The sequence below is a fragment of the Chlorocebus sabaeus genome, chromosome 2, assembly GCF_047675955.1.
Source record: "Chlorocebus sabaeus isolate Y175 chromosome 2, mChlSab1.0.hap1, whole genome shotgun sequence".
In the NCBI taxonomy this organism is placed as follows: Eukaryota; Metazoa; Chordata; class Mammalia; order Primates; family Cercopithecidae; genus Chlorocebus; species Chlorocebus sabaeus.
In genome coordinates this window covers 99,758,593-99,783,575 of record NC_132905.1, presented here as the reverse complement: position 1 = coordinate 99,783,575, position 24,983 = coordinate 99,758,593, and the positions used below count along the sequence as shown (strand labels likewise).

Sequence of the window (24,983 nt, the reverse complement as noted above, 5' to 3'; positions counted from 1 at the left end):
CTCCAGGTATTGATCTCTGGCCTTGCCCCGACCTCTGCCTCCCGCTTTTAGTAACCCTGAGCCGGAAGCCGTCAGAGCGCGCACATCTGCAGCACCGGCTGCCCGATTCTCCTTGCCTGGCGCCCTGCAATGAACGCCTCGCTTTCTCTTGCTGCACATCCCGATGTTGGGGCTTGGTTTTCTGTGCTGAGTAGGCAGACCCCAGTTCCATTCAGTAACAAACTTTGCAAACTGCAGATTCACAACTTTTCTTGAGCCTGTCAGAGAACCAAGGTCACAGAACAAATCTCCAGCCCGAAATCCAGAGACAGGCAGCTGCAGGGTCCTGGCATTTCCTTACCTGAAGGCCACAACGGAGGGCAAGATGGTAGAACCGGAAATTTATAACAAACTGCTGAAGGCTGTGAGCTTCAGGGAAGTGTGGAGCCCCTGGGAGCCGCGGACAGAGGGAAGTTTCATCTTTTTGCAGACTCGGCCTCCAGAAACCCCCATAGGTGCCCATGGGGAAGCCAGGGCAAACTCCGAGAGAGGTTTAGCCCTGGTGCTGGCTGGGGAGGGACGCTCAGACCACCTCCCACCTCGGGAGGGAGCCTTAATCTTCAGGATGCCATGAAGGGTGGTAAGAGGGATGGAGAGGAAGCAGCTCTGTCCCCAGGGCAGGTGTGTTCAGCCCCAGGCTACACCTGCAGGGAGGGCCCGGTTACTTCTAGAAGCTGTCAGGGGCTGGGTATTTTTTGTTTCTTGACGAAGGTGTGTGTCTTACAATTATTCATTATGTCAGGTATTTAGGTTCTCTGTACTTTTGTGTATGTTTGTCATCTTTTATGGTAAGAATTTAAGTGAGTTATTAAACATGGAAACAGAATAAGAATACAATTTACAAAGATTGCAAAGGAGGCGGCATGCATGGTGAAGAGTCGAGAGGTATATCCTCATCTGTCTTGGCAGGAAACAGCAGGAGAGGTGGGGTCAGACCCAACGACAGCCTCAGGCTTTTCTGTACTGAGGCGTCTCCTTCCCCAGCCGCCCTCCCTTGAGGAAGAGCCACAGCACCCTGGAGGTTGAGTGGGTCCTGGAGGCAGAGCAGGAGGTGGCCGCTGGGAGGCTGCCACGGGGCAGTGAGGACAGGGCCTGGAGGGAGGGAGGCGGGCAGGAGGGGTGTGTGTCTGAGGCCAGGCCTGGGACACTGTCTCCACCCTGAGGACAGGCTTCACTCAGGAGGTAATGATATTTGTGCTTTGTAAAAGACCACTCCGGAGAAGGAGGGTGGCTGTGTTACAGTGGAGAAGGTGGGTGCATGGCTGCTCTGGACACAGCATGGGATCCTCGAAAGGGCTCGAACCCTCCTGGGGTTGGAACAGGGCCAGGGGTTTTGGACAAGCCCTGCCTGTCGTCCTGGGCGAGGCCCCCAGCCCAGTGTCCTGGCCTGGTGCACCCTTCGCCTGCTGGTAGCCCCAAGGCCACCCCGCCCCAGGGTCACTGGTCACCGTTTCCAGGCCGGTCACGCAGGGGCGAGGTGGCACCCGACGGCCTCAGGGACCCACAGGAGGCATCTTATAAAGGCACGTAGTCCAGGTCTTCCTCGTAATCCTTAGACGTGAAAGCCTGGGGGGAATCTGGCACTCGGGGCACTCACTGTCATTCCCCGGTGAGTACGTCACCGCCGCCCACTCACAGCATCGCAGACACCGGCAGTGGTCGCATCCCGGCCCATCAGACCCAGGCTGGGAGCATGGCCCTGCGGTTACTGAGGGTGCCCCTGTGCCCACTCAGGGGGTCAGTGCCCGTGCAGATGCACCTGGAAGTGTCCTTGCCAAAAAGAGAACGGAATTGACAAAGCTTCTGTGACCACCTCCCAGCCTATGGGAATTCCGGGGGCCAAGGAGTGAGGTCGGCATCACTCCAGGAGGCGTTGGGGTGACCCCTGGGCTTCTCAACAAGCCAGTCATGTGACGATACAGGGCACTGGGAGGGGCTGGTGGGCGACGGTCGAAGGGGCAGACGGGTCCGCTCAGGGGTGCTGCTGCCTTTGGGATTCCTCAGAGCCAGGCGCTGCTTTTTCTTTTTTTTTTTTTTGAGACAGGGTCTCACTCTGTTGCCCAGGCTGGAGTGCAGTGGCGTGATCTTGGCTCACTGCAGCCTCGACCTCCTGGGCTCAAGCAATCCTCCCACCTCCTCAGCCTCGAGAGCAGCTGGGACTACCGGCATGCGCCACCACGCCCGGCTAATTTTTGTATTTTTAGTAGAGACAGGGTTTCGCCATGTCGGCCAGGCTGGTCGCGAGCTCCTGGGCTCAAGGAATCCGCCCACCTTGGCCTCCCAAAGTGCTGGGATGACAGGCGTGAGCCACCGTGCCCGGCCCAGATGCTTCTGCTGGAACATCTGCTTTTCTCAAAATAGTGCCCTCGAGTGTGTTTTTTATTACTGTGTGGCTCTGCACTTATAGAGTTGTATCCAACTTCTCCAAATTAGAAGACAATCCCCATGGGAGGTAAAGAGAATTTATTCTCTGGGTGACGCTGAACGAAGCTGACAGAGCAGCCTGCACTTGGCATGATGTGGAGAAAAGCACATGTCCACGTGAGGTTTGTTTCAGGTCTCACCACAGTGACACGCCCTTTCATCAACCACAAACCTCTTAATCCTTTTTAGCTGATGCTTTTTACTCCTGTCAAAGTAGTTTTTATATATTTTTATTATAATATCGTGCATTCGAGGATTGAAAGTGGAAATTGTTATTTAATGTATTTCATAGGGCAGGAAAAGTCATCATGAAACATGAAATCATCCCAGGTAAGCCACGGAGCTTGTCCTCGGCTCCTGACAAGCATCAGCCCAACGGCCAACATGGAGTGCGGCTCCCAGCGCATCCGGGCTGTGCCTGCGGCGAATGGTTCCTCCCTCCCTGCCCTCCGGAAGCGGTGAGTCTCCCGCTGCCTTGTCGCCTCATCCGAGTCAAGATGCTCTTCCAAAGCGGGATGGACGGGGCCCGGGGGGGCCAAGACCTTTGCTTCCCGGCCTCCCGCTGGACGCTGGAGTCTGCCTTTCTCCAGGTCTCACCCTGTGCTCTTCTGTGGTTCTGGGGGTTGACTGAGGACAAACGAGATCACCAACATCCACGGGAACCTGGTGTCAACCTCAGGGGGCTGCTCTCTGTCGAGCTGCTGACGTGCTGGGCTTTTTCCCAACTACCCTCGGTCTTGTCAGTAGAAACACCTAAAAATGCGGCCCCGCCCTCGTCAACCCGAAATCCACCCATGCAACTCCGCGTGACAGGAACCCCTCCCCTAGGCCTCCTTCCTCCACCTTCCCCACATCTGTCGACACACTGTGCTGGCCTTAGCCGTGCTGAGGCGAATACTGGTCCCCAGAGGGGGCCTCACTCCCACCCTTGGATCACTGGAGCCGGACGTGAACTCCCGTGGCTGAGCCTTGGATTTCCACGTGTCCAAACCCTGGAAATGCTGAGGCCGGCCAGTCCCATGACGTTATCCTCTGTTTTACAAAACTGCCGGCACTGGTGCTAAGGGATGCTCACCTGGAACAAGAAGAGGTGGCCACTGACTGGACGTCGCCACAGTTCCTGAGAACAGTTTATTTGTCTGCTAAATATCAGTATATTTATTACACTAATTTTTTAAAAATGAAAGCTCCTACCTCGTGAGATTTTTACATCAACCATGAGAGTCTTTGAAAGCCTTCAAGTTCATGGGCCGCCGCTTCTGTGATGGTGTTTACTTAGACAAACATTCCCACCAAGTACAATTCAAAAGCTGAATTTTAAAAAATCTGTTGTGATGCTTGAGGATTTCTGCAGCAGCCTCAGGAGAGGGGCTAGGGTCCTGGAGATAGGAGAGGCCTGAGAGGTGCGGCAGCGGACCCGGAGTACCACGTGCCACTGCTGTGAGGTGCGGCAGCGGACCCGGAGTACCACGTGCCACTGCTGTCACGTGTGGCAGCGGACCCGGAGTACCACGTGCCACTGCTGTGAGGTGCGGCAGCGGACCCGGAGTACCACGTGCCACTGCTGTGAGGTGCGGCAGCGGACCCGGAGTACCACGTGCCACTGCTGTCACGTGTGGCAGCGGACCCGGAGTACCACGTGCCACTGCTGTGAGGTGCAGCAGCGGACCCAGAGTACCACGTGCCACTGCTGTGAGGTGCGGCAGCGGACCCGGAGTACCACGTGCCACTGCTGTCATGTGCGGCAGTGGACCCAGGGTACCACGTGCCACTGCTGTGAGGTGCAGCAGCGGACCCGGAGTACCACGTGCCACTGCTGTGAGGTGCGGCAGCGGACCCGGAGTACCACATGCCACTGCTGTGAGGTGCGGCAGCGGACCCGGAGTACCACGTGCCACTGCTGTGAGGTGCGGCAGCGGACCCGGAGTACCACGTGCCACTGCTGTGACGTGCGGCAGCGGACCCGGAGTACCACGTGCCACTGCTGTGAGGTGCGGCAGCGGACCCGGAGTACCACGTGCCACTGCTGTGAGGTGCGGCAGCGGACCCGGAGTACCACGTGCCACTGCTGTGAGGTGTGGCAGCGGACCCGGAGTACCACGTGCCACTGCTGTGACGTGCGGCAGCGGACCCGGAGTACCACGTGCCACTGCTGTGAGGTGCGGCAGCGGACCCAGAGTACCACGTGCCACTGCTGTGAGGTGTGGCAGCGGACCCGGAGTACCACGTGCCACTGCTGTGAGGTGTGGCAGCGGACCTGGAGTACCACGTGCCACTGCTGTGACGTGCGGCAGCGGACCCGGAGTACCACGTGCCACTGCTGTGAGGTGCGGCAGTGGACCCGGAGTACCACGTGCTACTGGCTCGCCCAGCCAGGCATCTGCAGCCCCGTGAACCTCACTCAACAGAAGGCTACGAAGACCAGCAGAAAACGGCTCAAAGCTGGACAGAGCTCTGGTCTAACGGTGCTGGGCAGACGACAAGTCAAGTTCAAAACCCACCCAGGAGGAAGGACCAGTGGACACCCAGAGGCAGCCCTGGGCACCCTGTCCTAAGCCGGGGTGACCTGGAAGCAGAGTAAGCCTCACAAAGTCCGACCCAACTTCAGTGAGATGAAGGTGATCCATCCCAATGCGAGCCAGCGGGTTGGACAAAGCGTCTCCGGAGGAAGACGGATCATCCAGAGCCCAGCCTCTGTCCAGGAGACAGGCAAAGAGTGGCCTTGCCGGCTTCAGGATATGCCGGTCACGGAGAATGGTTCAAATGGTTCAGCATGAAAGCCCGTTGGCGGGAAGTTCCCTCAGTCCTCAGTCATGTGCCTCTGTCAGCAAGTGACAGAATTCACACTGTGGCCACAGGAGAACCCTCTTCCCTCGGGAATGGGCCGGTAGCGCAGGGCACACCATCACACAGCCAGTGGGTGGGGAGAGCCACACCTGCAGCTCCACGGGGCAGACGCACCCCGGTGGGACCACGGGCTCCGCACAGCTCAGTACACCTGCTGCGTCTGCTGTGTCTTGTCCTCATACACGCTGGCAGTTCCGGATGAAATGGCAGCAAATCTGCACTAATGCATGGCACGCAGAATGGTGTGAAGAGACAAATATCAACACTTCAGTGACAAAGCTCCCTCCCCACATCCCTACCTATGTGAATACAGTGCTATGTAACTGGAGAACTATTAATACAGTGCTATGTAACTGGAGCACTATTAGGCAGTTGGAGTTTAAAAACCCATCTGAGCCCGGGTGCGGTAGCTCACGCCTGTAATCCCAGCACTTTGGCAAGCCGAGGCAGCTGGATCACAAGGTCACTTCGAGACCAGCCTTGCCAACATGGTAAAACCTCGTCTCTACTAAAAATACAAAAATTAGACGGGCATGGTGGTGGGCACCTGTAGTCCTAGCTACTCCAGAGGCTGACGTAGGAGAATCACTTGAACCTGGGAGGCAGAGGTTGCAGCAAACTGAGATCATGCCACTGCACTCCAGCCTGGGCAACAGGAGCAAAACTCCATCTCAAACAAACACAAAAACAACCACCAAAAATTCCCCATCTGAATTGCTCTTACTTATGGCTTTACACACACACACACACACACACACACCCCTATATATATAGTAGCGTATATGTTTCAGAATTATTCCTCATACCACAATTCAGACTCGATGAGCAGGAAAGAATCAACTGGAGACTAAATGTACGAAGCAAAATCCTGGGGCCTCAAAATGTTAAAAGCAAAGCAAAACATGGCGAAAGTCGGCTGCTGACACAGGAAGCCGGAAGCTCCAGGGCCACAACCACGACAATACGGAGAAGAAGAATTTGTGATTGGCAGTTGTTGCCAAGAAAATACAGATAATTACAATGACAACAAAGAAGGAAGAGAAAATGATAAGATGAAAGAAGACTTGTACTCTGGAAACCAAAAGACAGGAAGAAGATACAGTTACAACAGCAAGAGAAGCTCCACTGTATGGTCCAAGGGCCGCCTGGATGAATTCGACTTTGTAAGGGCAGCGTCTTTCCCTGTGGCCTGTGACGGGGAGCTGTTGGTGAGGCAGCTTGATTTTACAAAATTACGGTCCTGGTAAGATTTTCAGAGATGTCAACAATGGACAATGCGACGTTTCTCAAACAGAATGTTTGGAAAAAATTGCAAATGGTCAGATTTTCACAAGACCCAAACTGCCCATTCTAGGACGAATGTCGGCCCATTGTTCTGCGTGAAAACGGCGTTCAACACTGGAGATTTTCCCGTGCCAGGCAGGCTCTCAGACAGAGCGCCCCATATCAGGGGGATGTGTTGATCCGAGGTCACACAGGCCAAAGAGCAACCGGACCTGAGCCTCTGGGGACAGGCCCAGCCTGCTGGGGACACCTGCCACCCCAGGAGCATCCACTGACCTCGACCCGCCCACGAGCTTCCAGAAGGTAGAAGCGGGAGGAAGCGCCAGCCACGCGTCTGACCACTGCCTTAATTTTCCAGCCGTGCATCAAATGATCGAAGCGGCGCCCAGGTATTAACTCAGTTCCTGCGTCAGGAGTTGGCTCAGCTCAGCTGGCTCCTCTTCTTCAGGGTCTCCCAGGCTGCCATCGGGGAGCTGGTGGTCACATTCCCATGCAGGGGCTGGACTGGGGCAGAACCCACTACTGGGCCCACCCAGGTTGTTGGCAGAATTCATTTCCTTGCAGCTGCAGGAGTGAGCGCTTCAGGTGTTGGCTGGTTGTCACTGGGGCCCCCAAGCTCACTTGGAGGGGTGCCTGCAGTCCACCTCCAGAGGCGGTCACTCTGTGGGCACTCCAGGGCAGCCCCAAAATGCCTGCTTGCTTCTCCAGTGCCAGCAGGGGAGCTGGAGCCTTACACAGTGCCAGCAGGGGAGCTGGGGCCTTACACAGTGCCAGCAGGGGAGCTGGGGCCTTACACAGTGCCAGCAGGGGAGCTGGGGCCTTACACAGTGCCAGCAGGGGAGCTGGGGCCTTACACAGTGCCAGCAGGGGAGCTGGGGCCTTACACAGTGCCAGCAGGGGAGCTGGGGCCTTACACAGTGCCAGCAGGGGAGCTGGGGCCTTACACAGTGCCAGCAGGGGAGCTGGGGCCTTACACAGTGCCAGCAGGGGAGCTGGGGCCTTACACAGTGCCAGCAGGGGAGCTGGGGCCTTACACAGTGCCAGCAGGGGAGCTGGGGCCTTACACAGTGCCAGCAGGGGAGCTGGGGCCTTACACAGTGCCAGCAGGGGAGCTGGGGCCTTACACAGTGCCAGCAGGGGAGCTGGGGCCTTACACAGTGCCAGCAGGGGAGCTGGGGCCTTACACAGTGCCAGCAGGGGAGCTGGGGCCTTACACAGTGCCAGCAGGGGAGCTGGGGCCTTACACAGTGCCAGCAGGGGAGCTGGGGCCTTACACAGTGCCAGCAGGGGAGCTGGGGCCTTACACAGTGCCAGCAGGGGAGCTGGGGCCTTACACAGTGCCAGCAGGGGAGCTGGGGCCTTACACAGTGCCAGCAGGGGAGCTGGGGCCTTACACAGTGCCAGCAGGGGAGCTGGGGCCTTACACAGTGCCAGCAGGGGAGCTGGGGCCTTACACAGTGCCAGCAGGGGAGCTGGGGCCTTACACAGTGCCAGCAGGGGAGCTGGGGCCTTACACAGTGCCAGCAGGGAGCTGTAGCCTTACACAGTGCCAGCAGGGGAGCTGGAGCCTTACACAGTGCCAGCAGGGGAGCTGGAGCCTTACACAGTGCCAGCAGGGGAGCTGGAGCCTTACACAGTGCCAGCAGGGGAGCTGGGGCCTTACACAGTGCCAGCAGGGGAGCTGGGGCCTTACACAGTGCCAGCAGGGGAGCTGGGGCCTTACACAGTGCCAGCAGGGGAGCTGGGGCCTTACACAGTGCCAGCAGGGGAGCTGGGGCCTTACACAGTGCCAGCAGGGGAGCTGGGGCCTTACACAGTGCCAGCAGGGGAGCTGGGGCCTTACACAGTGCCAGCAGGGGAGCTGGGGCCTTACACAGTGCCAGCAGGGGAGCTGGGGCCTTACACAGTGCCAGCAGGGGAGCTGGGGCCTTACACAGTGCCAGCAGGGGAGCTGGGGCCTTACACAGTGCCAGCAGGGGAGCTGGGGCCTTACACAGTGCCAGCAGGGGAGCTGGGGCCTTACACAGTGCCAGCAGGGGAGCTGGGGCCTTACACAGTGCCAGCAGGGGAGCTGGGGCCTTACACAGTGCCAGCAGGGGAGCTGGGGCCTTACACAGTGCCAGCAGGGGAGCTGGGGCCTTACACAGTGCCAGCAGGGAGCTGTAGCCTTACACAGTGCCAGCAGGGGAGCTGGAGCCTTACACAGTGCCAGCAGGGGAGCTGGAGCCTTACACAGTGCCAGCAGGGGAGCTGGAGCCTTACACAGTGCCAGCAGGGGAGCTGGAGCCTTACACAGTGCCAGCAGGGGAGCTGGAGCCTTACACAGTGCCAGCAGGGGAGCTGGAGCCTTACACAGTGCCAGCAGGGGAGCTGCAGCCTTACACAGTGCCAGCAGGGGAGCTGCAGCCTTACACAGTGCCAGCAGGGGAGCTGGAGCCTTACACAGTGCCAGCAGGGGAGCTGGAGCCTTACACAGTGCCAGCAGGGGAGCTGGAGCCTTACACAGTGCCAGCAGGGGAGCTGCAGCCTTACACAGTGCCAGCAGGGAGCTGCAGCCTTACACAGTGCCAGCAGGGAGCTGCAGCCTTACATAGTGCCAGCAGGGGAGCTGGAGCCTTACACAGTGCAGGGAGTGACGTCCTGGCCCCTTCTGATCCTACAGGTCAGAGGCAACTCACAGATCCTTCCCACAGCCCCAGGGAGGGGGTCCTCCAGTGCTGAGTGGGGGTCCCGGGGCCTCTGTGGGGTCTGTCCACCATGGTCACAGGCTACTTCCTGTGTAACCTGCATGCAGGCCACTGAAAATTCATGTTGAAACGTAATTCCCAACGCAGCAGTAGTAAGAGGCCTTCTTGCGAGGTGATGAGCTGGCGAGCGCTCTTCCGCAGGAGGCTGAAGGGAGCCCTCCAGCCTGCTCATCCTTCTGCTCTCCAGCCACGGGAGGACGCAGTGTTCCTCTGCCTGAGGTCACGGTAACAAGGCACCCCTGGAAGCACAGAGCAGCCCTCGCCAGACACATAACCCAGCGCCTCCATCTCGGATGTCCCCGCCTCCAGAATTGTGAGCAACCCATTTCTGTTGTCTGTTCGTTTCCCAGTCTCAGCAACTGAGGGACTCAGATGCCGCCCTTCTGGGTACGTGTGCTGCTTAATGAGAATGTCAAATTATTTTCCAATTACTGTGAGCATCTATCTAACGCCACTGGAGTCAGCCAATTCCTGCCCCTTTCCTGACAGCCACAGACCCCACTGCCGTCCTTGAGGAAGCAGGGGGCATAGACCCTGCTGTGTCCACAGGACACCGAGGTGCGGGGATGTCAGGCGACTTGGGGACACTCGCTGTGACAGGGTGTGACCCCGTGGCCCTGGGCCAGGTGCCAGTGCCCTGGCGAGATGGAGACTCGGCCACAGGCTTCCAGAAGCTAACAGCCACATTTCCCACACCCATGATGCACGCCCACCAGAGCTGGGGTGCCCCAGCGCCCCTTGTTCTAAGCTTGCACGTTTCCTCAGCCAGAAGCCTTGACCACGTGGTTGTGGGTGGAACCGGGACTCACACTGTGGGGAAGGGGCACCGGAAGCCGGGTTGCTGGAGATGGAAGAAGGCACAGGATGGGAACCGCTGACCTGCAGGGCTGTGAGGCTCGTGCTCACTTGATTCCTTAGAACTGAGAATTGCGGCCGGGCGCGGTGGCTCAAGCCTGTAATCCCAGCACTTTGGGAGGCCGAGACGGGCGGATCACGAGGTCAGGAGATCAAGACCATCCTGACTAACGCGGTGAAACCCCGTCTCTACCAAAAAAACACAAAAAACTAGCCAGGCGAGGTGGCGGGTGCCTGTAGTCCCAGCTACTCGGGAGGCCGAGGCAGGAGAATGCCGTAAACCGGGGAGGCGGAGCTTGCAGTGAGCTGAGATCCGGCCACTGCACTCCAGCCTGGGCGACAGAGTGAGACTCCGTCTCAAAAAAAAAAAAAAAAAAAAAGGCTGGGCGCGGTGGCTCAAGCCTGTAATCCCAGCACTTTGGGAGGCCGAGACGGGTGGATCACGAGGTCAGGAGATCGAGACCATCCTGGCTAACACGGTGAAACCTCGTCTCTACTAAAAAATACAAAAAAACTAGCCGGGCGACATGGCGGGCGCCTGTAGTCCCAGCTACTCGGGAGGCTGAGGCAGGAGAATGGCGTAAACCTGGGAGGTGGAGCTTGCAGTGAGCTGAGATCCGGCCACTGCACTCCAGCCTGGGTGACAGAGCAAGACTCCGTCTCAAAAAAAAAAAAAAAAAAAAAGAACTGAGAATTGCCACTCTGTGGGGTCTCCCATCGCGGGAGAGCCCAGTCCTCGTGTGAGGTCCACAGGTGCTCAACCAACGCTCGCAGCACTGCCCTGTGAGCTGCCCCGAGCGACAGGATGCCTCCAGCTCTGGTTTGGAGACCTGGTCCCTGGCTCTGAGTCCCCACTCAGGCCCCCTCATGCCCAGCTGGGACTCTGGATTCTGCTGTGCCTCTGTGCCCCCGAGTCCTGAGGGGCTGAGAGTTCTGCACAACCCCCACCCTGCCACTCCAGCACCCCTGTCTCCCCTCCTCACGTGCTCTGGGCTCCTTTCCACCCCAGCTCTGGCTGCCCCTGCACCTGATGTGCTTCCCACATCTAGTGTGCCCCCCCCACCTGGAGTGCCCCCCCCCACCTGGAGTGCTCCTCCCACCTGGAGTGCCCCCCACCTGGAGTGCTCCCCACCTGGAGTGCCCCCCCCACCTGGAGTGCCCCCCCACCTGGAGTGCCCCCCCACCTGGAGTGCTCCTCCCACCTGGAGTGCTCCCCACCTGGAGTGCCCCCCCACCTGGAGTGCTCCTCCCACCTGGAGTGCCCCCCCACCTGGAGTGCTCCTCCCACCTGGAGTGCCCCCCCACCTGGAGTGCTCCCCACCTGGAATGCTCCCCCCACCTGGAGTGCTCCTCCCACCTGGAATGCCCCCCCCACCTGGAGTGCCCCCCCCACCTGGAGTGCCCCTCCCACCTGGAGTGCTCCTCCCACCTGGAGTGCCCCCCCACCTGGAGTGCCCCCCCACCTGGAGTGCCCCTCCCACCTGGAGTGCCCCCCCCACCTGGAGTGCTCCCCACCTGGAGTGCCCCCCCACCTGGAGTGCTCCCCACCTGGAGTGCTCCTCCCACCTGGAGTGCCCCCCCCCCCACCTGGAGTTCTCCCCACCTGGAGTGCTCCATTGCCTGCTGTTCTTCGTCCACATGAGTAAGCAACTAACCCCTTACCTTCTTAGGTCCTGCCCAGCCTGCATCTTCTAGGGGTCCTTCCATCCCATTTTGATTCCTCTCTTCTCGTGGTGTCTTATTTCCAGGGCATCTGTCATTGTCAGTTGTATCCACGCTGTTGACTAACCATCACCACTGACACGGGTGCTGAGGAACGCCTGTGTCTTCCCCAGGGGGAACTTCAGTCCTAAGCTGCCAGCACATGTGCCCAGGTGCCATGCTGGGCTCACTCCTGTGACTGGGCCCTCCCGGTGGGCAAGGAGTGTGTCCAAGAGGCAGAGTCGGGGCCCTCCAGGCCAGCACCTCAGCCAGGTGCCTGAGGCAGGCCAGGTGGAGTCTGGGAAACAGGGCGGCTTCTGCCTGATCAGGCAGGAAGGGGCTCCTGTGAGCAGGTGCCTTGTGGCTGGCTAGCAGCCTGGGGCAGGCTGTCCTGGGCCCCTGGAGGCTCCCCAGGTTCTGGCCAGACTCCCATCCTCCTGGAACTGCTGACTCTTGACAGACACCTCCAGTGAGGGGTCAGTGAGCTGTGTCTGTCCACACATACCAGGCCCACCACCTTCTAGAAGGTTCCATGAACACTAGGATCCAGGTGTGGAGGTGGTGCCCTGAGCCTGCAGAGCTGGGACAGTAGCCTCCGAGTCCTGCCCTCCCTGGTGCCTGGTTCCCCCTCCATCCTGGGTTTGGGTCCTTCCTGATAAATCACCTGGGGGCTCCCCCCATGCCCTGGGCCTGGGTTAGGGATTAATCACCTGAAGGGAGGGCCTGAGTCACATCCAGGGCTTGAGGACTGAGCAGGGGCACAGCCGGGCTCCTTAAGGTGAGCACAGACTGCCAAGTGAGCCACGCGGACCGTCCCCAAGTGGGTGTGACGTGGACAGGCTCCACGCTGTGGAAGCACTGGGGGTCACCGGGCACAGCCTCTGGTACCCACGATGGCTGTGGGGGAGTAAGTCTCACGAATAGGAACTGGCATTTTGGTGCCTGGGCAAGAATGGTGTTTTTGTGTTTGTCATTTTAAGTAGTTTTGCCAAAGTACAAACAGAAGTGCTTATGTGTGTTGTGGAATGGGGGAATGAAATCGTATCTGAGTGTGAGAAGAAACTCAGGCTTCTCTGATAAGCGCCGGGCTCAGGGCAATGTCTCCCCAGGGGAAGGACATGCTGGGGCCTGGGAGCATTGGGGGGCACAGAGATGAGCCACAGCCAGTGAGGAGGGGCCACGACATTTATTGAACTCTGAGGAGCACAGAGGGGCTCCCTGGTGCGTCTGTGCTCTCCAGCCACCCTGGAAGACGCTTAGGGGACCCCGATGCCTTCCCAGCACGCGGCATCTCTGTGGAGGCAGGGCCCCCAGCAGGCTCCGCCCTCCACCCCACTCCTGAGGTCAGAGCGCCAACATCCTCCACAACCCTCCTCTTCTGGTGCTCCCCGTGGGTGGTGCTCCTCGTGGGTAGTGCTCCCCGTGGGTGGTACTCCCCGTGGGTGGTGCTCCCCGTGGGTGGCAAGAGAGCCACCCGATTCCAGCACACAACCTGGGGCAAAAACTCGAGCCCAGATGACACTGGCTCTGAGGGGAAACTGAGTCAGCACAGCAGGGCTGTGTGAGACAGGAGGGGTCTCAGGCAACAGTTCTGGACAGTTCTGAATGGCGGAGAATGGTAGACAGGAAGTGCTGTCGGAACGCCGACCCAGCTCCTAAGACAGACAGCTACGCTGACACCAAGGAACAATGTTTCTAAAATAATTAACACTGCATGCCGGAGCGTTGTAAGTCATAAATCACACTGACGGGGGGACTCGGCGGAGCCTGCAGCCTCTGTGGAGAGTGGCTGTGTGCACGGGTGTGTTTCTCCATGGCATACGTCCTTTTGTTAATTAAGAAAACCTCTCTATTGATACCTGTGAGGCAGGGAAGGTGGGCTGTACAGAGTGCGAGAGCCGGGGGCCTTGGGCTCTGGCAGGTGGGTGACGTGGCGGGAGGGTGCTGGGCAGGATTAGAGCGTGCCCATCCCGGTGACCTCGGACGTCAGCCTAGAACAAAGGCAGGAGAGGGAGAGACGGTCACAATGAACACCCTCATCAGTGGGCAGACGTGAGGCTGGGCTGTGTGGCCTCTGCTCGCTAGGACAGGCTGTCCCAGTCAGCTCAGGAAGTTCTGAGCTGGAGACCACAGCAGAGCACACACGCCTCTTCTCCGCCCTGGTCCCTGCCATGCCCGTCACCACGTCAGGTGTGTGAGCCAGCCCTGCATGGGGGCTTGAGGCCTTCCCCGAATGGAGCCTCCCATGGAACCCTGAGTCTGCCCTCGGGGGTGCACAAGGCCTTCCCAGTCTCACACCTGGCATCTGAGAAGGGGCTTTGGTTGCCACAGGAGTGAGCATATGTGGGTAAGAGCCATCTGGCCCCAAGCACGGGTCCCAGTGGGGCTGTCAGTGATGTGGTCGGGCAGGCGGGAGCCTCCCTGACTAGCCCCATCCCCAGGCTCGCCCTGGGTTTGCCAACAATGCACTTTGCTCAGCCTCCTGCCCGTGGGCCTGCAGCCACAGGGATGGAAAGAGGCCCAACCTGGCTCTGGATCGAGGCAGAAGCCCAGGGGGGCATCAGTGGGTAAAGTCGGGGGGCTCCTTGTCCTCTCCAGGCAGCCCCTCACCCACTCACTGGGCATGCAGATAGCAGAAGGGTCATGGGACAGGGGTTCCAGGGCCTACACAGGGCTGTGTCCACCCAGAGACCCCTCCCCTTCCCTCCCCCCTCCCCTTTCCTCCCACAAGCCCAGCTTGGGGCTCTTGCAGGAGGACATCCTTGGGGAGGGAGGAGGGATGTTCCTTACATCAGAGGCGGGGCTGGTGGTGTGGTGTGTCGGGCGGGGTTGGGCGCTGGTGGTACAGCCTGCCTGGCGGGGTGGCTGGTGGTGCGGCGTGCCTGGCGGCGGGGGTATGGCGGTATGACCTGCCTGGCGGCGGGGGTATGGCGGTATGACCTGCCTGGCGGCGGGGGTATGGCGGTATGACCTGCCTGGCGGGGTGGCTGGTGGTGTGGCATGCCTGGCAGGGGGTGTTGGTGGTACAGCCTACCTGGCAGGGGTGGGGCACTGGCCTGAGGCCGAGTGGGGTATAGTCACAGGGACCCAGGTGGCTTCAGACCCTCCCATGTGCACCAGGGACCCACGGAAGGAAGCGGCCTGCCGAGTCCTGTCCTGCCTTTCCCTACACTTTTCCATGAGGATGAAAAAGGAGGCAAAACAGCAAAGTCCCCAAACATTGGTCTTTCTGGAGAGCTCTGAGTGGACAAGAGTCAGGTCTTCCAGCATAGGTTTGGCCGCCTGTCTGGGGCCACGGGAGCACCTGCTTTCCTCTCTAGCCTCTGGGATCATCCTTGGAGACACTTTGGGTGGGAGGTCGGGAGAGTGAGGTGGCCTCATGTCTACATGAAGGCTGTCGCCATCCCATCCTGTCCCCACTATCCGGCCTGGAGCAGAGGGGACAGAGCGGGAGGCAGAGTGAGGCCCAGACCGTGCCTCCTCCCACCCCCGACTGTCCAGGTGATGTAACGCCAGCTGGCGCGTCCCTTTCCGGGCGTCTCTCAGAGGCCCTTGGGAGCTGCTCACCTGGCGTTGATGAGATACTGGGCAAGGCTGATGTTGGCCGGGGTCCCCGTGATGGTGATCTGACGCTCTGATGACCCTTCAGTGGCATTGGCGATTTTGATCTGAGCTCCAGACATCTGTCGAATTTCATTGATTTTGGTCCCTTGGCGTCCAATTATGCAGCCTATTAGCTAGAAACAAGGACAGGGGGATTTCTTAGAGAAGAGCCCGAGCCAGCCCCTGAAGACTGTGGGCAGTGTGCCCGAGGGGCCTGTGGGACAGGCAACCAGCCTTGGACTCTGCCCCAAGCCCTGAGTGCGACACCCTGGAGAGGCCCCGCCCACACCTGCCTACAGGTGGTGCCTGATCCAGGCCACCTGCCCGAGGTCAGGCTAAGAGCACCTGTGCCTCTGCGGGCCCCTCTCAGAGCCGCACTGCTCCCCGCTCCTGTGGGAGGTCCACCAAGCCAAGAGGCCACAGTCACTCGGCCTGGGCAGTCCACACTGGTCACCCTGGGGTCCAGGAGCAACCCACAGGTGGTAGCCAGGGGCTGAGCAGGGAGGCTCCACCACGGCCTGGCGGCGTCTTCTTGGCCGCATCCCAGGGAGACCAGTTCTGCCCAGACAGGCAGCATCACAAATGCTCAAAAAGAAATGTGTGCTTGAAGCCAGAGCAAAACTCACTGCTGCCTAAAACTTAGCTTTTGCTGAACTTAGGTGAAACTCTGAGGCCATTCAGGCACCTCCTTTCATTCTCCCTTTGGGACCCCTGTTTAAAGATGGAACATAGTGGCCTCCGGCCAAGGTGGTCATCAAGAATGAGGGTGCTCCTTGAAGTAGCTGAGGGAGGAGGGGGGTGTATGGAGCAGCCATGAGGGGCCTCAGGGACAACTCGGGTCCCCAGAGAAGACTGCACAGGAGCCAGCGGCATCTCTCCATGCCCACCACTGGACGGAAGTCCCTTCATGCATGCACAGGCCACCGATGAGAGCTCTGGAGCTTGGGCAGGAAAGAGAAGTAGCCAGACCTGTGGTAGAGAGAGCCCGAGACTGGAAGGTACCTGGCACAGGGCGCCAGAAGGGCAACTGGGCACACAGGTCCCTGAGGGCCCTCAGGCGGAGTCCACTTCCACTTCCCTCGAGGCTGCTAGGCTGTCAGAACGGTGGTGAAATTGAGTGACAGGAGCAGGTTTCTGTCCTTACGCCAGTGAGATGCTGGGTGGAAGGGCTGGGCCGGGCCATGTGGCGGCATGCAGGAGGGACGTCCACTTCCAAGCATGACGGGGCTCAATCTGTGGTGTGAGCAGCAGCTCCATGGTGGGACATAGCTGCCCTGCCAGTCAGCCCCCGTCCCTGAGGAGACCTACGGTGTCTCAACTCTGTTCACCTTAGAGGCCGTCTCTGCCGGTTACTTAGGAAATGACAGCTGTCTTACTAGACTACAGAACTCTCAGTCTTTGCAGACATCTACAGAGACCCCCACTCTAGAGAATCCAGGGCTGCTGGGAGTCCTCTATCTCCTGCTGCATCTCTGGGCTCCACTCACACCTCTCAGGCCCCACCCACATCTCCCAGGCCCCACCCACATCTCCCAAGGCCACACCCACAGTCCAGCCGTCTCCCTGCTCACGCCTGTGTGTGGTGTTCAGTGTGCCCCTGGGGTCAGGAAGGTGGTTTCCTCATTGGCACAAGGCCACATTTACCCGCCTGGCTGCATCCTCCTCCCTGGTGGCAGAGAGATCTGAAGGGCTCATCTCTGATGGGTGCCAGGGACGGCAGCACGGCCGCATGGGGAGGGGGAATGTGGCTGACTCGGCCGCATGACCACAGGTTCCTGTAAGATGCCAACATCCAGGAGGGAGAGCTCCTGGGCTTTCGCACTGCCCCACTTCCTGTACCCCTCCTTGGCCAGCACGCAGCCAGCTTTCCTCCCTAGCACTTCCTGCGCTGGAAGTGCATGGTGTCTGCTGAAGCGCACGGCAGTGAGAGCCTCGTGCACATATGCTGTTGGATCTCTCCTCAGAGCCTGCTGGAGGAAGTATCTCCCTGCCCCTCCCGCACAAAGTGCCTACCCTCTTCTCTTAACCATCTGCCCGTCTTCTAACTGCCTCACGCCAGCTGTGCCCTGGCACGCATTCCCCTCCTGCTCTCACCCCGCCCTCTCCCTCTGCTCCCTGCGATGTGCTGCTCAGGGTGCCCCTCTCCCCAGGCTCTGGAGGATGCTGCCTTTGCCACAGGCCTTTCCACTCCTCTGCACACAGCTGTGGGGTCTGAATGCTGATGGGACATCATTGAGCTGCCAAGGCATGCCCACCTCACCACAAATGCCAAGGTGAACAGCACTGTGATTTCTGTACCGGCACTCTCCGCCGTGAGAAGGAAATGTGGGGAGGTCGGATCTCCTTCACCTGCCCTGCCCTAGGCTGGCTGGCTCAGTGAAGGGGAAGATGGCTTCTAGGCTGAGCTCTGCAGCCCAAGGGCACCTCCCACCTGGCCCCACCTGCACCTGTGAACCCTGCCAGCAGTTAGCAGACGCCTCACCTCCTCTCATCCTCGTGTGCCTCCATTACAAATTCAAAGAAGAACAACAGAAATATTCTGAAATAACGTGGCCCCTCCTAATCAGATGTCAACGCCAAATTCCACTGGAACTTTGGTGACACCTCCCACTGCAGCCTCTCCTCCTAGAGACCACTGTTGGACACCTTAGATTCCTTTCCCCAGCAGAAGGCCTGGCTGATTCTGCAGCTGAGAACCAGGGAAAGGGGCATGAGACTTGGTGGGTGGGTGACTGTTGCTTAGGGCAGAGTAGGGGTGACCACAGGTACCATAGTCTGCATGGCCAAGAGCAAGCACTGAAATAGGCATCGAGGGAAGCCCACAGTGATTGTCAGAAAGGGAACCAAAGGCCTGGGGCCCCTGGACTGCCCTGTGTCCCCATTGGCCGTGCTGGGGAGCCTGCGAGTCTCAGGAGTCCCTGCCTCCAAGCAGTGTCTTTCTGCAGGAACCCTGAGGCAGCATGATCCAACTGTGACCAAGAGACGGACGTGAACGAGATGACAGGCAAGTTCAGAACAAGCACACCATTTTATTTCTTCCTTTTCTCTAAGAAGGTAGCAGGCAGCCACCACGTGAGGAACATCAGCTTTGGTGCAGCCCAGATACATCCCCCATGAAGTCTGGGGGTGCTGGTGAAAGCCCCTGACAGTGCCATCAACAGCTTTTTCCATGAAGAAGCATGGAAGGCTATGCCCAAATGCACTGGGATAAGAGGAAGCTGCCTTCCTTCTGAGAAGTGGGTCTCTTCCCTAGGAAGATCACCAGGAGGAGGATGGGATGTGAGTGGTGAAGAGCTGGGAAAACCAGCATCCGTCTGTACAAAGGGGACCCCAGGAAACAGGTTGACCAGTTCTCCAAAGATGACTCATCCTCTTAAAGCTCATTCCCGTTTTAAATAAGTGTTTGGATAAGAGCACCAAACCTGGTGTTAGTGAACACTGATTCACCAAAGAAGGAAAACCCCACAGGAACACCCTGCTGGCTTTACTATCTGGAGGAAAAGACTCAGGAGGATGCCAGAAGCCGCATGCTCAAGGAACCACTGCAGTGAGGGAAAGGGTTGAGGAAAAATCCCCTCTCTCCAAGAATGCAGGGACCAGTTGGCTGTGCCACCCCACACCTGGGCAGATGGCTCTGTGCTGCTGCCTTTCAAGTTGGGCCAACCTTAGAAACCCTTGGGGATGCCAGAAGGCTGGACCACAATGCTGCCTGGAGGGTGAGTGTCCTGAGCTTCTGTTAGCAGACATGGGGACTCTGTGCCTGACCAGCAACCGGGACAGAAGGCCTAGAGTGCACACTGCCACGAGGGGCTCAAATGAGACGGCTCTTCAGGCGGGTGAGTGGCACCAGCCAGGCAGCCTCATGGTCCGCTCCTCTGGTGACCCTGCTCTCTTCTGCCTCTTTTTCTCCCGCTCCACTGTCCATCTTCCACGCACAGGACTGGTGATCTCCCTGAACTGCCAAATCTGTGCTTCCTATGGTCAGTTTGTATGAAAGGAAGGAACAGGGCTTAGAATTCCTGCCCAGCGGGTGTAAAGGGGGGCAGAACAGTGAAGGTTCCCAAAATCCACAGCTCTAGGGCAGAAAAGGCTGCTGGACGCTCGAGCTATAAGTGGGGCAGCCATCTCCACAGCCCACACAGGGACTCTGCTTGCTGCTCTGGCAGCTATCCCTCAAGGACATATGGCCCATGCCCTACCTGGTCTCTCAGTTTGTGGATAAGTCAAGCATTCAGAGAATAGTCCTCACTATCCTCAGGACCCATGCTTACTCTGAGGAGGACTGAGTGTGTTGAGGGGAGCTCGTAAGGCCACATCCTCAGGTATGCTTAAGGCATGAACAGACTGAGGGGTGCTAGAAGAAATCTAGACAAGTCTGTGACATCCAACCAACTTCAGGTCTGTTGGAGCCAACTCATGGAGAATCCCAAACCTCCTAAGGGGCCAGGGCCCATGGAGATAATACTGAGGGTGGGTCCACTCTAGAGCATTCCTGCGCCACCTTGTTCTTCAAGGTTTGACCCGTACCAGGGCAGTGCCTCCACAGCAACATGGGTTCTCAGCCCAACTCTCATCTGACTACTGATTAATATCTGAAGTCCCCTTTAGCCTGCTGCTTGTTCAACATATTAGGGATATAAAAGCACACAACTTTTTTATGGGCATTAAACCCACTTTAAAAAGGAAAGGAGGGAGAACGCAGATCAAACAGTGGGGTTGGGGTGGTGAAGGCATCACCAAGCAGTGGGTCCCTCTGCACAAAGGACAGCAGAGCTGACAGCCACTTGTGCCTAGTGTTTCCACCCAGGGACAGGCGGGTACAGGGGGCATACTCACATCATTGGGAATGGTGAGCTCATGAGTGCTGGCCGGTGGGCTGGCGTCCAGACCTGGGCATACCAAGGGGACATGGTTAGGCTGGTGGAAGGCTGCTAACAGTCACACCCCAGTGCCCCCACTCTCCTAGTTCAAGTGAGACAGGACTGTAGAGCTGGCCCAAGTGTGAGGGTCAGCACAGCCCAGAGGGTGAGGACCCTGTGAGCTTTCGGTCCGAAACTGCCACCCAACTTCCTTAGTCCCAACTTCTCTCAAAAGAAGGAAAGAGAGACTTAAGCAGGACATTTTGTTTTTTTTCATTTTGTGCACAGCGTGACTTCACTCCCCTGTCATGTTTGTATGCTCTCTTGTGACACCTTGGAAGGCCACCCTGGTGGGCCCCCGGCTGAAGGGCAGGGCCACCCAGCATGTCTCAGGGTATCTGTGCAGCACCCAGGGCACAGGCCATGCTGGTCACACTGATGCTGAGTGCCCATTTTCCCTTAGTTCTCAGGAGACCTCACTGGTTCTGAGGCCCACACTGCTCTACCCAACAGTGCCCCACCTCCCTGTGACACCCTCTGGCCTGCTGCATGGGACAGCAGATGGCAGAGCACACAAAGTTGCCTCTCATTCCGATTCTGATGTAACTCTGTCCAGAGGCCCCTGCACATAGCCTGGCTCAGACAGCTCAGGCCCACCAGGCAGTTCTTCCAAATTGGAGCAAGGAGATTCAATAGCATCACTGAGCCAAAAAAGAAGTGCTAGGGCCAATGAAAAGCTGCATATTTCTATATAGATATCTTTCTTTGTTGAAGAGTGATGATATGGGTCTAATTGATCATCAAGCCTAAGCTTTTATATTTACAAATCTCCACTTAGTACCATCAGATAAAAGACAACCTCTCAGAGTTCAAGTCCAAGATTTGCTCTTGCTTGGAGGCTGCAAGCCTCATGAGTGTTGGCACAGGAGGGGCAGGGCCAGAGGCCTGCTGTGCTCTTCATGCTCAGCATTTCCATTTCCTGGACAAGTGGCGGCTCCAACCTGCAAGTCTAACGCTGACACTCTGCTCTTCCCCTTGCAGGCCCCACATGGTTCTTGCGACTCGGATTCTGCAGCTCAGCCTGGGCCCTGGAAACCGCAGGATCCACCCCTCCTAACCATCACAGGCCCGGCTGATGTACCTTCAGGATACCCCAGACTGGGAAGCCCTCCTCCCACCCACATGCTCCCCTGTTGCTGGTTCCTGCCTCTGCTGTGCCCCTTAGCCTAGGTTCCAGACAGACCAGAGGGCTCCCCAAAATGCATGTCCAATGGCAGTAGACTCCCAATGAGCTCCAACTTCCTCACAGTGCCTCCTGTGCCCCCCAACTCCATGTTAAAGCCACACAGCTCCTGTTCTTTCCCACCACCTCTGCCCTGCCCCCTGTCCCTGCCAGCCACACCCTCCCTGGGCCCTGGGTGGGGCAGTCTGTCTACAATGCCACCTCTCATCTTGTCTTATGGTACTGACACCCCCAACCAGAGGATCCTCTCACTGTGACCAGCCAGTCTCCCTGGCAGGGAGTGACCCCACAGGGCAAATGCAGTCCTGTGGGGCCGTCCAGCACAGGAGGGGATCAGTTGGTGCTGAATGAACCAATTCATCTCTAATTCTCCATTATTTTTCTTTTGCACATATAAGCCTAGAGTTTCTGTTCTTTATATTCTTTTAATAAAGATACTTACAAAACACTTATTTGGTTATTCAACTACCTACACACATTCCATAAACAGTGATATTTAAAATGTCACTTAAAAGATTTCCTTGGTCCTGCCCGAGTCCTAGACAGGAATTCCCGAACAAAGTAGACCTTAGATGAACAGAGAGCAGTGAGCCAGACCTGTTGAACTTGGGATATTTTGATTGAAGGGAGGAAAGTATGGGAAATCTTCCTAGGAGGGCACTAAAGTTAAGCAAATAATATAAAGAAATGTCTGCATAACCAGGACATTCATCTCAGGACAGCATGGCCATTGTGTTCATTCATCTCAGGATGGCATGGCCAATGTGTTCATTCATCTCAGGACGGCATAGACCAGGTGTTCATCCCTCTCAGGAGAGCATGGCTGATGTGTTCATTCATCTCAAGAGAGCATGGCCAATGTGTTCATCCACAGCATGGCCCAGGTGTTCATCCATCTAAGGACAGCATGGCCCAGGTGTTCATTCATCTCAGGACAGCATGGCCAGTGTGTTTCATCCACCTCAAGATAGCATGGCCAATGTGTTCATTCATCTCAGGATAGCATGGCTGATGTGTTCATTCATCTCAGGATGGCATGGACCAGGTATCCATCCATCTCAGGACGGCATGACTGATGTGTTCATCCATCTCAGGACCGCAAGGCCCAGGTGTTCATTCTTCTCAAGACAGCATGGCTGATGTGTTCATTCATCTCAGGATGGCATGGCCGATGTGTTCATTCATCTGAGGATTGCATGGCTGATGTGTTCATTCATCTCAGAATGGCATGGCCCAGGTGTTCATTCATCTCAGGATGGCATGGCAGCTGTGTTCATTCATCTCAGGATGGCATGGACCAGGTGTCCATCCATCTCAGGACGGCATGGCTGATATGTTCATCCCTCTCAGGACAGCATGACCAATGTGTTCATTCATCTCAAGACAGCATGGCCAATGTGTTCATCCACAGCATGGCCCAGGTGTTCATCCATCTCAGGACAGCATGGCCCGGGTGTTCATTCATCTCAGGACAGCATGGCCGATGTGTTCATCCATCTCAAGACAGCATGGCCAATGTGTTCATTCATCTCAGGATGGCATGGCTAATGTGTTCATTCATCTCAAGACAGCATGGCTGAAGTGTTCATTCATCTCAGGACAGTATGGCCGATGTGTTCATTCATCTCAGGATGGCATGGCTGCTGTGTTCATTCATCTCAGGATGGCATGGCTGATGTGTTCATCCAACTCAGGACAGCAAGGCCCAGGTGTTCATCCATCTCAGGACAGCATGGCTGACATGTTCATTCATCTCAGGACAGCATGGCCAATGTGTTCATTCATCTCAGGATGGCATGGCCGATGTGTTCATTCATCTCAGGACGGCATGGCCCAGGTGTTCGTTCATCTCAGGACAGCATGGCCGATGTGTTCATTCATCTCAGGACAGCACGACCGTTGTGTTCATTAATCTCAGGACGGCATGGACCAGGTGTTCATCCCTCTCAGGAGAGCATGGCTGATGTGTTCATTCATCTCAAGAGCGCATGGCCAATGTGTTCATCCACAGCATGGCCCAGGTGTTCATCCATCTAAGGACAGCATGGGCCAGGTGTTCATTCATCTCAGGACAGCATGGCCAATGTGTTTCATCCACCTCAAGACAGCATGGCCAATGTGTTCAGTCATCTCAGGATGGCATGGCTGATGTGCTCATTCATCTCAGGATGGCATGGACCAGGTGTCCATCCATCTCAGGACGGCATGACTGATGTGTTCATCCATCTCAGGACAGCAAGGCGCAGGTGTTCATTCATCTCAAGATAGCATGGCCGATGTGTTCATTCATCTCAGGACGCCATGGACCAGGTGTCCATCCATCTCAGGACGGCATGGCTGATGTGTTCATCCATCTCAGGATGGCAAGGCCCAGGTGTTCATCCCTCTCAGGACAGCATGACCGATGTGTTCATTCATCTCAAGACAGCATGGCCAAAGTGTTCATCCACAGCATGGCCCAGGTGTTCATTCATCTCAGGACAGCATGGCTCAGGTGTTCATTCATCTCAGGACAGCACAGCCGATGTGTTAATCCATCTCAAGACAGTAGGGCCAATGTGTTCATTCATCTCAGGATGTCATGGCTGATGTGTTCATTCATCTCAAGACAGCATGGCCAATGTGTTCATTCACCTCAAGACAGCATGGCCGATGTGTTCATTCATCTCAGAATGGCATGGCCCAGGTGTTCACTCATCTCATGACAGTATGGCCAATGTGTTCATTCATCTCAGGATGGCATGGCTGCTGTGTTCATTCATCACAGGATGGCATGGCTGATGTGTTCATCCAACTCAGGACAGCAAGGCCCAGGTGTTCATCCATCTCAGGAGAGCGTGGCTGACGTATTCGTTCATTCATCTCAGGACAGCATGGCCAATGTGTTCATTCATCTCAGGATGGCATGGCCGATGTGTTCATTCATCTCAGGACAGCAAGGCCCAGGTGTTCATTCATCTCAGGACAGCATGGCCCAGGTGTTCGTTTATCTCAGGACGGCATGGCCGATGTGTTCGTTCATCTCAGGACAGCATGACCATTGTGTTCATTAATCTCAGGACGGCATGGCCAGTGTGTTCATTCATCTCAGGATGGCATGGACCAGGTGTTCACCCATCTCAGGACAGCATAGCGGATGTGTTCATTCATTTCAGGACGGCATGGCCCAGGTTGTTCATTCATCTCAGGACAGCATGACTGTTAAGTTCATTCATCTCAGGACGGCAAGGCCCAGGTGTTCATCCCTCTCAGGACAGCATGGCTGATGTGTTCATCCATCTCAGGATGGCAAGGCCCAGGTGTTCATCCATCTCAGGACAGCATGACCGATGTGTTCACTAATCTCAGGATGGCATGGCCAGTGTGTTCATTCATCTCAGG

General features: G+C 57.2%; 1 protein-coding gene across 23 annotated transcripts in view; it reads right to left on the bottom strand.

Moving 5' to 3' along the window:
* Nucleotides 1–13,068: 13,068 nt before the first annotated feature.
* PCBP3 (poly(rC) binding protein 3) overlaps nt 13,069–24,983 on the bottom strand; it is a 284,849-nt gene continuing 272,934 nt past the window's right edge. For 18 of the 23 annotated variants that reach the window (XM_037984953.2, XM_073011254.1, XM_037984957.2 and 15 more), the window contains 3 exons: nt 20,337–20,389; nt 15,465–15,634; nt 13,069–13,888 (listed from right to left, as the gene is read on the bottom strand). In XM_037984953.2, the coding sequence (XP_037840881.1) occupies nt 13,852–13,888; nt 15,465–15,634; nt 20,337–20,389 (260 nt within the window). In that variant the 3' untranslated portion in view covers nt 13,069–13,851. Of the gene's footprint in view, nt 13,889–15,464; nt 15,635–18,509; nt 19,476–20,336; nt 20,390–24,983 lie in introns of those variants that run through there. The other 5 variants (XM_073011275.1, XM_073011285.1, XM_073011296.1 and 2 more) reach the window with 2 other exon arrangements.